Genomic DNA, 19,158 nt, shown 5'->3' on the forward strand with positions numbered 1-19,158 from the left:
GTGGAAATGATGACTGGAAATTGTTTGGAAGCAGTTTACCAAAGTTTAACACAAGAAACTGACTGAGAATTTCACAACATTGTAAATATTTGTTATTTTATGTTTTCTATACAATAAATCTCTAAAAAACAAAATAATAAATTGCCTGTATACTCTTTACAGCTATATTCTGTAACAAATAAATTCATAATCTGTAATTTATTATGTGTTTAATGTTTTTGGTCCCAATAAATCCAAATAAACGAGATTTTACTAAACTGACAACTTGTAGCAGGTTTCACTTGCAATAGCAAAACGGATCCATTGTGTATAAGACAGTATAAAAAGCATATGTACAAGTCACACAAAATAAGCACATTTAGTTTATTAAAAGTGTAAGGTATGCAAATAGTTTGTAGAAATCTATACATTTAATTTTTGAGACACTTTAAAACTATTACAATATGCTGATGGGTTTCTTTGACGAGTTTGTAGTGAAAATTGGACAAGCCATAGATACAAAGCCCAAGAGGCTGAGTTTTTCAAAGAAGGAAATTCTCTGTCACTGAGGTAAGACAGTTCAATTTCCACTGTTACCATTCCTCAACATTTATTTTACAATTTCCTACGTTTAACTTTAAATAAAAAATGGTGAAGTCATATAATTCACAACAGTTTGATTGACCAAAGAAAGTACTGGTGATAGTGATGATTCCAGTGAAAGTAGTAAAATACCCGTCCATGCATACTATTGTGACTGGTAATCTAAGCTCTGAGAGAAGAGAATTAAGGAGCGTAGCAGTGAATGAGAAAACAGCGTTGGTGAACCTTAAGTTAAAACAGTGCAACATACAGTCTGGCAGCACTGGGTAAATAATCGCAACTACAAGTTTTCTTTTTAATAAAGTAAGGACATCTTACAAATAACTAAACAATAACAAAACATGTGTGTTGTGCATTGCTTGTTTTGGTTTAGAATAGTGAATTAATGGGGTCAAAAATTCTTCTTCTTCTTCTAAGAGGCGGCCTATTGCCATGCACTTAAGCCTCAAGGGTCTTTTGCGCACCCCGGAAGTATACTACGAGGCCAATCAGTCTACAGTTTCAGCCGTTTTACAAACCGCTGAAAACAACCGATCATGTCCTCCTAGGAAAATCACCACCCTTGTCAGACTACCAAAGATGGCATTCCACTCACGTGCAATAATGCACATTTACTGCTTTCAAGTTATTATGACTGAAAATGTAACAGCATTTTTTCTGACATTTGTTACAATTAAGTGAAACAAAATATCCTAGTGTTTTTTGTTTCATCAAATGATGGTAAATGCCCAAAAAATCTTGACACCCTAACAACACTCTAATTCCTCAAAAACAAACTCTAATAAAACTAATATGTGGAAGTGGTCTTCTAACAGATGCTCTTACAGAGAACTGGTAGATGTCTGAGACTGACCTACAGTACTGTAAGGGTTAATGAGGATGAATTTATTACTTGGTTGTTATGTGATAATAACATAATTATCTATTTTCTTGACAAAATTTAAAATTCAAATTGGGTCAATTTTTATGAAGAATTACTTGCAAAATTAAGTTAAGTTATTGACAGTCTACGGTTTAACATTGTGAATGTTAAAACAAATTGTAACTGTTTTCTTTTTTTTGGGTTTGGTATTCATAATGAAACCACAATGTATTTTGTCTTCAAAACTTAATTTATGTTATATATAAATTTGTCATATAATTTCAAATCTGTCTAATCTGTATTGGTGTTATGACAACATTAGTGTATGTGTTCATAAGTACTAAAATAAATTCCTTAGCAAAATTGGAAACAATATTATCATATAAACATCATCTAAACTGATAAATAAATAACTACTTAAAAGGTGAGCACGCTATTGTAAATGAACGCAATACCAGAGTGCAGAAATTACTTGCTTCCAGTTTCTATTGACAATGGTTTATGTGGGAAAGACGCTCCTCGGTCGTTGAAGGTTATAGTTATATCAGCTGACAGTTTTATTGTGGGAAACTCTACACTGTGCACATTTGAGAACAATGAGCTAGTGCAATCGAAAAAATCCCCAGAACACTTCACTCTCCTGATGTCTGTACTATCTCCAAACTATTGTAAATGAAAAAGCGTACAGCTTTGTTTCCAGAAATTTATATTCTTTTAAAACTCAAATAATGAAACTAAATACAAAAAAATAGTTAAAAAACAATGTTTAAGTACATATTGAAAATATATTTTATTGTAAGATTGCTACTATTTTTGAACAATCTAAAACACCAATAATATTTACCAGCAATCACATATACTTCAGAGAGACTTGACTAAAACCATTAATAAAATAAGAACATTTTTAAGGCAAAATTATAATGAAACATTTTACAGAAATGAAAGAATAGATGGGACACAATTGCTAATTTTGGGAATGCCAAAATATTTTTCCACCTGCTGAGATGTCAATAATACGATTAGGTAAAATAAGAATCTTTTACTCTTGAAAGATTAATGTAGAAGATTACATATGAAACCTGCTCAGTTTTGTCAAATGTCTCATTTGACAACAAAACCAATAGATTTGAGTTGTGGGTTTCCAAAAATTTAAGTGGGAGCAGTTTGACAACAAATTTATGTGAAGTTTTTTTTATTATTTTTAATCACACACACGTTTTTAGCACTAAAATCTGAGTTTACACCATGTAAAACACATTTCCAGGTATTTGTTATGGCATTCCAAAAGAATTGATAAGTTTCTTCTTCGTCAAAATATTGAACAAGCGTAATTTATTTTGTTTTACTAATTATACAGTTTTCTTTGAAAAAATAATTGTTATTTTATTAACCTATTTTTCAAGGAATTAAAAATGTGAAATCTAACAACATAATACATTTCACCTATATGTCAGAAAAAATCCAGATGTCAACCTCGGTTTAATCCTTATCAGGTTGTAAAATCTTTACGAACCGGATCATTGGTGACGAAAGTGCCCAGAGCGACGAGCGGTGGGTTCATGCTGTAGAATCGCAACCAGTTGTTGACCTTCTCCTCAGTGTCCAGAGGTGTAGTTGTAAAGTCTGCCATGATGTGCTGCTTCACCTTGCTGCCGTTTACAAGGAACGTACCTCCCACTCCTAGGGAATGTCATTATCATAAGCGCAACTAGCAAGAAAGTAATACCAACTTTTTACAACCTTTTTCCAAACATTTGACCAATGGAAACCACAATATTTGTTGTGATCTACATAAATGATCATCATCCACATATTAAACAGATCCAAATAGTTATGCACGCTGATGACTGCACACTTCAGGTATCTTAGTCATCATACTCTTCACTCACCTAGTCCTCCAATTGGAGTGTAGAGGAGTGCTACAATTTGTTTTCTTATAATAGACTATCCCTTAACTTCAACAAAACGTCATTTATACATTTCAGTTTTAAGAGTGGATCACCTATGAACATAGACTCCATTATTCTCCCTAACAATAGTCCTTCAAAATCATCTCTTTTTGACCAAGCCATGTGAGGATTTTTCACATGGCCTCTCAGTTTGGAGTTCCACGTGGAACATGTTTCTTAACGTCTTTCTTTCATGTGCTTTGTTCTACACCAGCTCTCCCTGGTCTGTTATCTTCAGGTGCTCCTCACCGTATATTTCTCCAACGTAAATTCCATATTACCATATGGGGTAGCATTTTGGGGGACAAAAAACGGCAAGAATTTTATTGAAATTTTCAGAATGCAGAAATGGTGCATTAGAGCTATTTTAAAGCTTAACAATCAAGTCATGCAGACCCTATTTTAAATCACTGACAGCATTCTGACCCTTGCACGCTTTGGGAGTTGAGTGCTCCATTTTTGTACCAAGAAACCGTAACCTCTTCACTGTCAGTGGATTTTATCACTGGTACAATATGAGAGACTGGCCATGCTGGCGGTTCACAGCATTCCACCATGGGGTTTGAAAAAGGGCCTTATAACCTATGCGTGAAAATCCATAATACCTTGTCCACTTACATTATTATTTTTATTGATACTACTCACAGGTACCTTTGAAAGTTTTACATTTTCTGTTTTAACTACAAACTTGACTGAGGTTGTTATCAGATCATTTTCTTCAACTATGTCAGATGAGTTCCTGATCATGAGGGAGTTGTGGTGAATGAAATGACTGAAACCTAGGATCACAACCGTTCTGTGAAATTCCTACACGTGAGTCCTCTAGAGCTTTTTCGAGATGGATGCACATTGAACATGTGAATAGGTGGAGGATACAGTTGGTATTAAGGATGAGTAAACTGGTGCACTATTTCAAGTATATAGGTCAGTTCATTATCAATATATGTCGTGCAGACAGACAGAAAGAAATCAAATATTTCCAACCCCTCAAGTGATAGCCTTTGCTAATGCTGAGCCATTTACAAAGGCATAATATACCAGGACCAGTGGTAAGATAAAAAATTAAAATATTATTATGTTATGTTTTATGAATTAATCCATGTATAAAAACAATGTAAAAAATCTATTGAAGACTCTTGGAGCAATTGGAAAAACTTATAAATATTAATAAACATAAATAATACATAACATTTCCAATATATTTATTTTTCGTGGGAGGCCTTTCTGATGAGGAAAACTTCGGTTTCGAAAGGCCTCGCATGAAAATTAAATAAATTGGAAATGTTATGTATTGTTTACATTTATTAATATTTAAAAGATCTATGCAAAACAAAATAAAAATTATTTTCTAAGTTAATTGTTACTGTTTTCTAGTGTTATGCAAATATTAATGGCAGTTGTTATGAAATGAAAAATAAAATGGAACGTTACTTTATTAGGGGTGAAATTAGGACCATGAAGTCCCTTCTTCCTTAACCTCAGTACAATTATCATATTATGGAAACAATAGAATTTAATAGAAAAGAAAGTAATAACTAAACAAAATAACACAAATTTAACTTAAATAGCATATTGACCAACACAACTTAAAATAATAGTACTCAACATAAGTCAGCATGTACAAATTAAAAAGCAAAGCATAGTCAATAATGAAAGCAATCTTACAAAATTACAAATTACAAATCTTACGCAACATTTCTGCAACCGCTATCCTGAAACGAGAATGCACACTAAGAGTTTTTATGTCATTGGGAAGTGAATCCCACAGTTGGCAAGCAGTAACCGTTAAAAATTTATTGAAGAAACTGGAAAAATGGATAGGAATAGATAGAAGACATGCTTCTTATTAGTCGTTCACTATGTTGGAAATTAAATTACATCTTTCAGACAGATAAATAGTTGAGTAGTTGTGATGTATAGAAACTCAAAAATAAAGTCTTATGAGTTTAAAGCATACCTCACTTCTGCAGCCACATGTTGAAATATTCTGTTATATATATTCTACTGTTATACATTATAACGTACATTACTTATATCATAGATGTTTTTATATAGGTAGTTTTATAACAAAAGTTGTGCTGCAATAATTACTTATGTGTTATTGTTTTTGTACTATAGTAATGTAAATGGATACCAACAAACTCATTAAATTAACCTGACACCAAACCCAAGGTAACATGACAGGCCATCTACTCTCCTTTCCCAACGGTTTGTGACGAGATGGTAACAAATAAATCGGCTACGCATCATGTAATCTGTCTCTTTACATGTTTAACCACTCAGCACACAAACTTACCAATAGCTTTTCCAGGAAACCCTTTCAGGAGGCTGTCTCTGGCAGCCGTCACAAAGTCAGATGTCCCCTTGCGTTTGGCGCAGTGCACCCTTAACACCTGGGACAGTGACACAACGTTCATAACAACACGTCACACAATCATCACAAGAGTTGAAGAAAGATTCATACACTGTCATCACAAACAACAATAAACTATGGCAAATTTTGGTGTATATTTACTCCTTTATATGTTAACCCTCCTGTGGTTATTATACAATTGTTAATGTATGGCCAATTTTGTAAGATTTGCAGGATTATTTTTAAAAATTGCTAAAAAACTATATTAGTAAGAAAATATAGACTATTATACATCATTTTATTCAGAACATTCGATACAGTTCAAATATCTTAAAAATTACTAATCATGTAGAAAAAAAGTCAATTCAGATGGATAGAAAAGGCTTTTCCTGAGCCCTGTGATGTGAGTGATGTGGACCCCAGAAAACTAGCAGAGTTCTGTTATAGCTTGCAGCTTGATGGGAATTAATAGTTAGGGGAGCACAAAAGATCTCAGGTCGTATTGATTGGGCTTGTTAAGAATCAAGAATTTTTATTGTTGTCCCACATTAAGCATTAACAATGTCATAGGATTGGCATGAACTACATCATTTGTCATATTTCATTATAACTAGTTTCTTATAGCTAAATTAAAATTTCTTTATAACTGGTTTTAAATTTCCTTAGAACTAGTTTCTAATCTCCTTATAAGTAGATTAAAATTATTTCCTTATAACTAGTTTAAAATTCAATATCATTAAAATCATTTAAGTACACCTCTTCAACTGAATAAAAAGCTTTCACTTTCAGCCACTTAACCAAAACAATCTAAAGTTCTTGAGAACCAACTACTGAAAGAGAAACAATTACAAGTTGCATTAGAAAAAACATTTGAAGAACAAGACGCAAGCAAAGAAAAAATTATCGGTATCCTTGAAGGAAAAATCAAACAGCTTGAAAACAGCATTAAAAAATTAAACAGTACAAAAAAATATATCTACAATAAAGAAGAAGCTACTGCCATTGACTCTGGAACCCAGACGAAAAATCTTGACACCCCTAAACCAAGCGATACATCACATATCCTGGTCGAACTAACCAAGCTAAAATGTCGACATGACCACATGGAGTCAACAATAAATGATTTGCAATGCAAACTACAAAACACAATGACACCTGCAGAGCTAACTTACAAAACATCTCCAGCTAAACAACCTCTATCACCAAATTGCACGAATAAAAAATTTAAAAAACAAGGATCTAAGAAACAAAATATCTTCAGTATCTCGCTACAGGTAGCAAAAAATAAAGAACTCCAAGAAATAAAGAGACACAAAAATGAAACCATCAAAAAAACACCAGCCAATAAAATTGCCAAAGAGTTTGGTACTTTTCGTGTACAAAATAGGCCCCCAATTACAGCAACACAACTTAAAGGTATAACGCTTGAAGAATTTTTAATGGAACACCTACAAGAAGTGACAAGAAAAACAATCAAACTACCAGACGTTGCTCAAGACAAAATTCCAGATACCAGCGCTTCAACTCATTTTTTAGAAGACCACCACATGACACAGAAAAATACATAACAACACCAAACCGGATCATGATGCAAGACAAGACCATACCCTGCTCCTACCCCAATACGCAACATAGAGTTAACAAAATTAAACCTGCTAGAAACCAATGTACTCCTCCCAAAAATATCCTAAATAAACAAAAACCAACAGATGCAGCATCCAAAAAAAAGGAAAGACCCACAATTTCTACAAAAAAAGACACTTCACTAACAATATTACATCAAAATACAGATCGAATCTCAAATAAAATAGATATGATGACTGACCTCCTCACCAATACCTATCCAGATGTCCTCATAATAACAGAACACGGCCTCTCAAAGTCAAATCTAGAAAATACCAACCTAGAAGGCTATACACTAATAGAGAGTTTTTGTCGAGAGCACCACCAAAAAGGGGGAGTGGCGATACTAGTGAAAGATGAACTTAAGAACTACGCTTCTGGACTGGAAAGAAACATACATAGCCAGGAACTTGTATGTGAGCTGTCTGCAATAAAACTGACAATAAAAAAACAAATCACATACATTGTCGGAATCTACAGACCAAACACGAATTTGGACGAAGCCATTGACATCTTATCTAGCACGCTAGAAACTATACCTACATGGAATAGCCCAGTACTGATAATCGGTGACATCAACATTGACTGCCTTGAGACAAATAGAAACAACAACCAACTCCAAGAGACTCTTAATTCATACAATATCACAAGACATCAACTACCACCTACACGTATCACCCCGAACACTGCAACTTCCATTGATATGGTCTGCTCCAATCAAATTCCTTGCAAACCAACAGTCAATGTCATTAACACTTTCATATCCGACCATACAGGACAACTGGTGACACTGAACAACAACAAGCTCAATCCATTTGACCAAATTATGTATAGTAGACATTTCACTGACAGAAACTTGGAACTGCTTAATAGGTTACTCAAACAGGAGACTTGGAATGACATTCTTAGATTGGAAACGGTAGAAGACACTTATAACACATTCTTAAGAACTCTGACGTATAACATGGATGTAGCATGCCCACATACTCGAACTCGCAAGAGGAAACCGCAACAGCCAACTGTACTTAACCAAGAGACAATGGAAAAGCGAAATCAGTTCCTAGCTGCACAGGAAAAATATTTGCTTACTGGCTCACATAAAAACAAGGCTAAGGCAACAGAAAAGAAAAGGGAATACGACATTCATCTCAAAAACCAAAGGAAACTTAAGACATCTGAACACATTAATAAAGCAGAAAATAAAAGCAAGGCAATATGGAATATAATTAATAAGGAGAGACACAAAAGTAAAAATGGTAATGATACGATAAAACTTAGCAATAATGGAACTTTAATTTCAGATCCCTTAAAGGTAGCAGACCACTTCAATAAATTCTTTGCTAATGTCGCTAATAACACCCTACTACAAGCTACATATGACGGTCACCTAGTTAAACGACCTTCCACTATACACAACATTCAAGACACGCTTACTCTCTCACCGACAACTGAACAGGAAGTTAGGAAAACTATACAGACAATGAAACAGAAAAACTCAGCTGGTTTTGACGACATCTCCACTAAACTTATTAAAGCATGTAAAGATCATCTAATATTACCCCTGACCAACATAATAAATAAGTCATTCGCACAGGGCATCTTCCCAACAAAATTGAAGTTAGCTAAAGTGTACCCTAAACTCAAAAAAGGGGATCCAACACAAGCCAGTAACTATCGGCCAATATCCCTACTGCCTGCAATATCCAAAATTATCGAGAAGATTGTGTTACCAAGACTATTAAACCATCTCAATACTAACAACCTTCTTCCCCAAGAACAACATGGCTTTATGGGAGGTAAATCTACATCAACTGGACTGACAAGCATTGTCGAATATTTAATAAAAGCAATAGACAAAGGAGATACAACAACTGCTATTTTCTTGGATTTTACAAAAGCTTTTGACTGCTTAAGCCATGACATACTTGTGAAAAAGTTGAAGGCTCGGGGAGTGGTAGGGAAAACTGCTGACTGGTTTACGAGCTACCTAACGGACAGAATGCAAACGGTAGAAATAAGAAGCACAACACAAGGAGTGACAACAAAAACTACCTCGACACCACTGCCAGTCAGTAGAGGAGTTCCACAAGGCTCAGTTTTGGGCCCCATACTGTATATAATTTTTGTTAGTGACTTCCCTGACTACCTCAGAGAATACTGCTCTATGCTATTGTATGCTGACGATACAGTACTCCTGTTACAAAACAAAAAGCCCACCAGACTGGAAATAGACTCATATATAGCTATTAATATGGCAATAGAATATTGTCAAGCCAATGATCTAGTACTGAACAGCACTAAAACTCAGCAACTAATACTTGGACGAAGCAAAGGAGAAGTTTTGGGACTACCAGAGGCTGAAAGAATGCAAAATGTAAAGTACCTTGGACTAGTCATAGACGAAACTCTCTCCTGGAATGACCAAATAGACCAGCTATGTGGAAAACTCAGTACATCATTGTATGTGCTAAGGAGATTAAAACAAGTTGGTAGTCCCGAAATAATTAAATGTGCATACTACGCTCTCTTTGAAAGCCACCTGAGATATGGTATAGCCATCTGGGGCAGCTCCTCGAAAACTAACACTAACAGGATCATGGTGCTGCAAAAGAAAGCAATCCGCATAATGTCAGGATTAGGACCAATAGATTCATGCAGGGAAGCTTTTAAAAACTTAAATATTCTAACAACAGTTGCCCTATTCATATTAGAAGTAACTGTCCATACCAGTCAACAAAACATACCAAGAAGAGGAGATGTACATTCACACAACACAAGAGCAGCAAACAATTACTCACTTCCCTCTCATAGATTGACTCTATTTGAGAAGCAACCTACTTATACGGGCGCCAAATTCCTGAACATACTACCGCCTGAAGTTAAAAATCATACTGCAGACAAACAGCAATTCAGAAGGGAACTAACCAGATGGCTCCAAGAACGTCCCTTCTACTCAATTGAAGAATTTCTTAACTGGAGAACTGATAACTTATTTACACTTACACAACCATCGTAAACTTTATTACATGTAAACTTTATGACACCATTCTAATCTTGAAGATTATGAATAAAGAATTTTGTCTATTGTCTATTGTCTAATGCAAACAACTATGTTGGAACTTGCTTAACCAGTCTGTATCTCACATCAAGTAGATTTGCAGATCTGGTATTGTGAGAGTGTATAGAATTTCTTAAACTAAACAAGGTCAGATTTTCTTTGATGTAAATTAGACTCTGTAAAATGTAGATACTAGGCAATGTTAGTATGCCTAATTCTATAAAGAAAGGTCTGCAAGAATCTCTCTCATTAATGTCCATGAGGCAGAGGATAGCTTTTTTTGGATATTTAAAAACTTCCTCTGCACAAGCAGAGGTGCCCCAAAGAATAGTGCCATACAAAAGGTGACAGTGAAAAATAGGCATTGATAAGTAAACTAAAACTTGTACATAACTTAAGTTTCTTTAGACAAAAAATGACTCTGTAAAGGCGGGAGCAGAGAGTTGGTATGGGCACCCCAGGTAAGCGTAAAATCTAAATTAAGTCCTTAAAGCTTAACTGATTTATTTTCAGAGTCTGTTGGCCTACTGCTTAGACTAAAAACAATTGTTTCTGTTTTTTCTTGGTTGACCTTTCTTTAGTTTATTTGCATGAAACCATAATCATGACCAGATGTTAACAGAGTTGTGTCATCTGTATAGAGTATAGTTCTGTTAGACACAAAGTTAGGCAGGTCGTTTATAGAGACAGTAAATACGAAGGGACCCAGGACAGAGCCCTGAGGCACTCCACAAGTAACATGTTGAAGGCTAAACTGGTCTTCACCTATTTTTACAAACTGTGAGCGGTCAGACAGGTATGAAATAAACAGAGACAGTTCTTTATGTTCAACACCATAGTAACGTAATTTTTCTATGACGTTACTATACTATGTTGTTAGCCATACCTCAACAGGAACAAAGGAAATAAACAAATTCTGCAATCCAGGATTGTCCACAAAGTGGGTTGAAGTACTCTCTACTTGACTTGTAATCTACAGAACACGTATTAGCAGTAAGATTGCAACCATTTTCTTTATAAATCACACATGCAGTTATGGGTAAATTGGTAAAGAATACAAAGTTATTCACTTTCTCTTGAAACATATAACAATTTAAATTAAATAACGCTTCCAATACCAATACAGCCAGAATAACAATTTCTATTTGCAACAATAAATAGACATAGGTCATACGTGAACTCACTTTGCCTGGTTTTCCTTCGCTCACGAACAGATTGGCCAATAGAGCAAACGAAGTCACTGAGTCTTGCAGTGTCTCGGTGACAAACTCATTTCCTTTGCTCTCATCTTTCAACTTTGCGATCTGCGACAGCTGACGCACCTCACCGTCCTTCACTACGAGGTTGGCTACCAGCTGTGAAAGAACGATAAAGTTCAAGTTCGTACATAGAAACATAATAGCGTTTCTAACTGGAGATAAAATAAATACAATACTGTTAAGTCATGATGCATCACAATTAGGAAAAGAAAACATGATTACAGTAATTTACAATGTACAAAAATAAGAACACAACATTTCAAGAACTGACATCAGTTAGCTTCTTCAGATGTCAAACCCTATTACATAATGTTAGGTGGGCATGAAATTAAAAAATTCAAAACACAAAGAGTTGAATGCATCAAAGTCGAGGAAAGATGTACGTAAGGGCATAAGCGTGGAACTGTAGTGAAAATAATAACATCACTAGGCACACATGAGAATGTTACATGAACTACACCAAGTGAACACTTCAAGTGTAATCAACTGGTAATAGATAGCCTTATTAAAACAAATTGTGAAACCGTAATAACTAGTTTACTGTCTAATTAAAAAAAATCAAAATTTCATTTAACATACCAACTAAAAATAAACAATCAAAAATACTTGATTATCTATCTCTATGTATAAAAGTCACTCATCCACCACTCATCACTAATTTTACAACTTTCCAATGTCTCAGAAAGATGCAATTTGGCATATAAAGCCTCATGCCTTCAATGGAAAAACTGAAGAAAGATGAAAAAATCATAGGGAATGGAGCAGTTGCAGCCCTAAAAGAACTATGCTCTTTTTTTTATCTTCATGATATAGAAAGATGAAATTTGACACACACTTGTCTCGTGTTTTCAAAAGACAAATTAAAGATTTGTCATGAATATCGACCACCCAAAGAGGTTGAATTGGAGTTGCAACCCCTAGAAGAACTATGCTCTATATTTAATCATCCCGATATCATAGAAAAATGAAATTTGACACACTCTTGTCTCATGTTTTCAAAAGACAAATTAAAGATTTGTCATGAATATCGACCACCCAAAGAGGTTGAAATGGAGTCGCAACCCCTAGAAGAACTATGCTCTATATTTAATCATCCCGATATCATAGAAAAATGAAATTTGACACACTCTTGTCTCATGTTTTCAAAAGACAAATTAAAGATTTGTCATGAATATCGACCACCCAAAGAGGTTGAAATGGAGTCGCAACCCCTAGAAGAACTATGCTCTATATTTAATCATCCCGATATCATAGAAAAATGAAATTTGACACACACTTGTCTCATGTTTTCAAAAGACAATTTAAAGATTTGGCATGAATATCGGCCACCCAAAGGCTATTTTAACCCTTCCCGGGTCAATGACGGTTATATACACCTAACTTAACTTTTCCCGGGGGTCATATGCGTATATTTACGCATACACTTATTTTGACCAAGTATCAAATGCGTGTATATACGCATAATCATGTTTATGAATATCCTTATTGTTTGCAGTTGCCAGCTATTCCAGCTAATCGGGAACATAATATAAGTAGTTTGGTGGCAGTATGGTTGGGTGGGGTGGTGGTGCCGGAGTGACTTGAGCTGTTTGGGGGGGGAGGGGCTTTAGCGGCAACTGAATGAAGGTCATTGTCGGTTGCCTCTTTGTTTACTCAGTCCTTCTCCACTCGGCGTACTGAACTGAAGTTGTTAGATTGTTTCATACTCGGTCATACTTATTGAATTGATGTAGATGAAATTTATAATGTACGTTGCCTTAGAATAAGTCATGAATATTTTATTCCTACATCCCACCCAATCTCCTTTGTTATATGATTATTTTTTACATTATTTGTTTTGTATGTTAACCCTAATCATGTAATACATACTTGTTTTTAATCATAAAATATTTTTATTATGCTAAACCTAAACATCAATTATATTTATATACGCATGTCAATTCGTGAAAGGGTCAATGAAGCTTATATACGCATACTGGTCTGTCACACAAAAAAAGGTGGCAATAATTATTTATGGATAGATTTCCAATTTTCCATGACAGGTAAGCAATTTAAAATCAAATTGAGTAGTTTTGGTCAAAAAAATTTTTTCACCCCAACACATGAATAATAGGCAATCTAAGGCTTCAGTAAGTTGACACTGGAAGGGTCAATGATTGAAGAAAAACTTTTGGCTATATTTTTAAGAAATTATTGATAGTTAAAAAAGCATTTTGGATCAAAGTAAACTTTTTAGAACCATGTATGTATATATTTCTTGAATGGTGGAAAAATGAAAACGCTACTACGGCATCAAAAATATTTTATACCAGAAGTAAAATATAATGACCGGAAGTAGATGTTTTTTTTTAGCAGAAGTAGGCTTCTCAAAACTATGTATGAAGTAGATGTTTTTTTAGCTGAAGTAGGCTTCTCAAAACTATGTATGTACATATTTTATTGATCAGGACAACAATGCAAATGCACAAAGTTACAAAACACCAGCAACTCAACAGCGGTTCCAGTTGTTTAAGGTATGACACCGGAAATAACTTGGACTGGAAATAAATTATAATAGCCAAAAGTATATAGGGCTTTTAGTTTATTAACACATTCACAGCTAAAAATCCCTATATAGAGTTCCCTATATGCTGAAATTTGTTTAATATTAGTTTTGTAATCCCTAGTAGCTTGAATTCTTGTACTGTTGTCACATTTGTTAGGTCTGCTATTGGTTCTGTTTTATGGCTGAAGTTGATGCGGACGGTTTTTGCATGGTTGAGGGCCAAATCATTTTGGTTGCAGTATTCTTGTTGTAGTGGTTGTAGTAAGGTGAGGGAATCTTTGTTGAGTTGCTCTGCGCTGTTATTGTGTAAAAGTAGAGTGGTGTCGTCTGCATACATAATACATTCAGACGTGGTGTTTTTTTTTTTTTATCATGCTAGGGAAGTCATTTGTGAATAAAACATACAAGACCCGACCAAGACTGACCCCTGGGGTACTCCTCTCTTGACTAGCTGAGGCTCTGATTTGTATGTGTTTTTCATCCCATTGGTTATTTCCTGAGTTTCTACAATTTGAGTTTGTCCTCGAAGATAACTAACAAACCATGCATTTGCCCTGCCTTTAACTCCAAGTGAAGATAATTTTTGTAGAATGCCAATTTGCAAACGTTATCTATTGATGTTACTTTTTAATCCCTGAACTACAGAGAGATCGTTTAGTACTCAGGAGGATGTAGTTCCAGTAAGCTGAAGCAAATCTCATACAGTCAATGACATGATGAGCTTTTTGAGGGACAAGTTTAATGGTTCAATCATCTCACGTTCAATCATGACCAGCTCGTTCCCCAGATCTTAGCATTCGGAATTTTTTTCTTGTGCGGGTTCCTTAAGGCAAGGGCTAATACAAACAAAGCCTGACTTGAAAGTGGCTATAAGCCAAAACGTCACAAACATTATTCTCCTACCATGTTAGAGAATCTTTTCAACAGCTTCAGTGCAAAACTGGGAGAGTATATGGTCAGAGAAGGACATAACTTAAAAAGCGTCATCTTTAGATATTAAACTGATAAATTTGGTTGGTTTGATGTTATATTCATCAATTTCCACGCACACCCTTCTGTAATAAGGAATAAAACATCTTGTATCACATTTCATTGGTGTTATTTTTATTTTAAAACCATCAGGTCTTTTTGCCGTACCCTGTACTAAAATAGTATATATGAGTGGTGTATCTAAGGGAAAAGATGAGGGAAATAGAACTTCCTCCCCAAAGCCCTAAAGAATGTTTAAAAAATCCATATAAAATCAATTTACCATATTTGAAACATCAGTTGAATATTTTACTTTGAATTAGACCCATCTAATTTATTTAAATAAATATTTATTCAGATTTATTACATACCCCTGTGGTGTGGTGTGCTATTTGATTAGACTCCTCAAAGCCAAGTCCTAATTACACCAATGGTACACATTAAGTTCAATGATTCATTTACTAAAAGGCATACATACATAATTCTCAATTGACTATCAAAGTCTTTAGATAAAGCCTGTTTGTGATTCGACTTCAAGTGTTTTCATTGTGATAATCGAAAAGTTCTTATTGATCTTACTCAATATATTAGTTTACAATTACAATAAATAATACATTTTGACTAAATGTATAGTTATAGGTTATATATCATAATCTGATAACTACAAACAGAGTTTGTTATTCACGATGGAAGGTTTGAAAGGATAACAGGATTTCGGACATTTGCCCGAAAAATTAACAAAGATTATAAAAGGTATAATACAACGTTTTGAGTATTGGAACATTTCCTCTTCGACAGGTGGGGGAGGTATTAATACATACAAAAATATAGAACAGAAAGAAGTAAAGAAGAGAAAGAAAAGGGTTCAAACACATCCAAAAGTTGCTTGGAGTCTAGTCCTGGCGTTGTCATTGCACAGGATGCAAGTCCCAAGGACAAATCACAAGTACGAGGATCACAATCGTACATCACACATAAAAGAACCGACAACAATATTCTTGTTAGTAGCCCACACTAGCACAGGCTACAGTGGGATACTAACAAGAATGTTGATATCACTGTCTTAATCCTGAGGCCCTACTCCAGTTATTGGATCTAATCCTCTTTTCCCAATCTTTTACGAGAGCTTTGCTGTAGGAGAAGTTACTCCACAGCCTGGCTCAGGTCCTACCATAAGGGATTCTGTACCTATTTTGGCAAGGATATCTGCTTTTTCATTTCTATGAATGCCCTCATAGTTAATCCATATCAGGCTTATTTATAAGATCATAACACTTTGCTTGGAAAGCACAAAATACAATACATTTTAAGATACATAAAAGAGTATCTTAAATCACAATGAAACAGATACACAGATTCTGCAAGCCTGAAGGACTTATCCGGTGGCAGGCCTAAATAGTTTAAAACATTTATTAATTAATCCTTTTTATTTCTTTACAGAACATAGAATTTACTGCCCTAGTTTGTGCATACCTCACTATTGACACCTGCGTAGGTGAAAGGTCCAGCACCCGCCCCGACGATAAAGGCAGGGTTTACTCCGGTCACTTTGTTCATGTCCTTGAAATCATATATCTTGGATCGATTCACAAGAGGCATCAGAAATGGCACACCGCCCACCTCCAATATTGTCGGTGAACCACCCAAACCTACAGAACAACAGTCATGTTTAAACAGTTATGGAATCATGATTGAAAGTTTTAAATAATAACAACTTTGACCTTCAAGTAATAGAGGGCAATACGTAACTCATCCAACTGTATAATCTCAGGTAAATACGGAGGTTATCTATACTCTTTTTACGGAGGTTACTTAATAAAAAACAATTATTACCATAATATGGTTCCAAATTCTTTTGCTTACATAATGGACATTGTACAAAACATTTAGATTCTACTAGTAAGAGGGTACCTTCACCGATTAAGCCTCCAAGTGATCTAGCAAGGAGGCTTTCCTCACTCTGTCGTCTTCAAGTTTTCAGCAAAGACACTACGGTTAAAACTTCCTTCCTTCCTCTTATTACAAAGTTAGGTTCATTCCCTGTATTGATTTTGTTTCAATCATATAATAAATCTAATTTAAAAACTTTCCCACTTCTTATATTGGTGTTTCACCAGAGAGTAGGATGGGATTCTAGTTTAATGCTGTTTTTTCACTCCTTTTGTAGGAAAGAATTACCTCCTTGCTTCTTCTCAGAACCTTGCTGCAGCAGAAACCTATCTGCCTTCATCTTCTTCTAGGACATGGAAGGACACTACACATTCTTCATTGCTCTTCTGAAAATTCTGACCTAAGTTTGTCTTCTTCCTGAAAGTTAATTTCTATCTTTGATACTGCCAGAGGAACAGTTGACTAACAATCTCTCATCCCTCCTTCTGCCAACATGGACAATTCTTCTATCCTTTCTCTTTTGAAAGAATTCGCTCCATAGCAAAATTCCTAATGACACACTTCCTCTCAGATGGGTTGTTTAGGCATGACCACTTTCCTAAGAGTCCCAGAGTTCATCCCCTATCTGGGGTTTGTAACTAGTACTAAACGATACATTTACTTCTAATATTTTAGGTACAATGAATTTGTTTAGAGCTTTTACAATTAGTCAGATCATCTTGTATCTATGACCTCCCCTCAAGTCATTCACCTTTGATACTACCTACTGCAACTTTTAACAAATCTGAACATATCTGCCTTAACCCATCTGAGCATGTTCCACTCTGAGATGTTGAACTTATTTTAGTTAATTAATGTATTTTCTGCAATATAAAAAAATACCTATGCTGTCACAGTCATAATCTCTATTTTAGAAACCTCTCTCTCATGCAAAATTTCAAGGCCAGCATTCTTACAGAATTGTACTTTCTGTTCTTTACTACGAGTGTGTCACTTGTACCGCTATCACAAAAAGCTTAAAAAGTACCCTTGTCTTTTATGGTCTCTGTAGAATACCAGCATGCAGGCATTGTCATTTGCCTCCAAGATAAGCCTTATCACTCTTCTTGCACATCTTCCATATTTTCGTTTCTCCGGTATACTTAGGTTACAATTTCTTGTGCTTTTATACACATTTGTCAGTAACTTATGGAATGGAAAAGATGGTTCTAAGCTATTCATACTGTGTGCAAAATATAATCAGTGACAGCACACAGTACAGCCAGTCGGTACTCACACTCCACGTACTTACGTTACACAAAGATCACACTTCGGTGTCATACTATGTGCACTACACTACATCTGTAGAACCATAATCGTCAGAAGGAATATATTTGAGGCTCGTTCTTCTCCTAAAGCAATTTGTTCAAGACAATATTCTATATTGAGAATATTCACTTTTGGACTGGGTATACTATCCCTTGGAACTGTACTTTATGTATCACATTACTCTATTCACAATCAATGCATACTTATACTCTTTTCTTGAACAATCTGTGTTTCGGAGATGTGGCAAAAACAATTAGGAATGTTTTTATGAGTTCAAAAGTCTTTTTAGAGCCTTGAGACTGTGTGTTTGACCAGTTGGAACAGCTACATATTTTGAAATCACTGGACTGAGCTGCAACTACTTCTCATTAATACCAAGTTCAAGAAAGGAAATGTTTCCTCGACTGATTATTCCTTCTGCAAATTTATTTTACTTAATTGAAGAAGGTGAGGTATGTCTTATTGAATTTAATCCTTAAACAACCTTTGCGCTTACTTCTGGAGTGACAAGATATTCAGCATGGGGAAAATTTGGGGTAACGGCCGACTCCTGTCAAGACTCCAAGAGGATGGATTATATCTCAGTCGTGTCACCTTAGAAAAAAGAAGCCTTTCAGTCAAAGCGGGCAAGAGACAGCACTTCCTCACGGCCACGCTGGACATACATAGGGTTGCCCATAAGTGACACATCAGGTTTTGCTGTTCCTAGTGAAGCTTCAACTGGAAGGTACATCCAGAAGGGGTAGTTCTAATTAGCAAC

General features: G+C 35.1%; 1 protein-coding gene across 2 annotated transcripts in view; it reads right to left on the reverse strand.

Moving 5' to 3' along the window:
- Positions 1-19,158, reverse strand: part of LOC124367993 (ester hydrolase C11orf54 homolog) — a 40,448-nt gene that overhangs the window by 7,358 nt on the left and 13,932 nt on the right. For both annotated transcript variants that reach the window (XM_046825257.1, XM_046825258.1), the window contains exons 3-6: positions 16,674-16,849; positions 11,612-11,782; positions 5,690-5,786; positions 2,958-3,124 (exon numbers count right to left, since the gene is read on the reverse strand). In XM_046825257.1, coding sequence (XP_046681213.1) covers positions 2,958-3,124; positions 5,690-5,786; positions 11,612-11,782; positions 16,674-16,849 — 611 coding nt within the window. The remainder of the gene's footprint in view (positions 1-2,957; positions 3,125-5,689; positions 5,787-11,611; positions 11,783-16,673; positions 16,850-19,158) is intronic.

Source organism: Homalodisca vitripennis, chromosome 8, assembly GCF_021130785.1.
Source record: "Homalodisca vitripennis isolate AUS2020 chromosome 8, UT_GWSS_2.1, whole genome shotgun sequence".
Taxonomy (NCBI): domain Eukaryota; kingdom Metazoa; phylum Arthropoda; class Insecta; order Hemiptera; family Cicadellidae; genus Homalodisca; species Homalodisca vitripennis.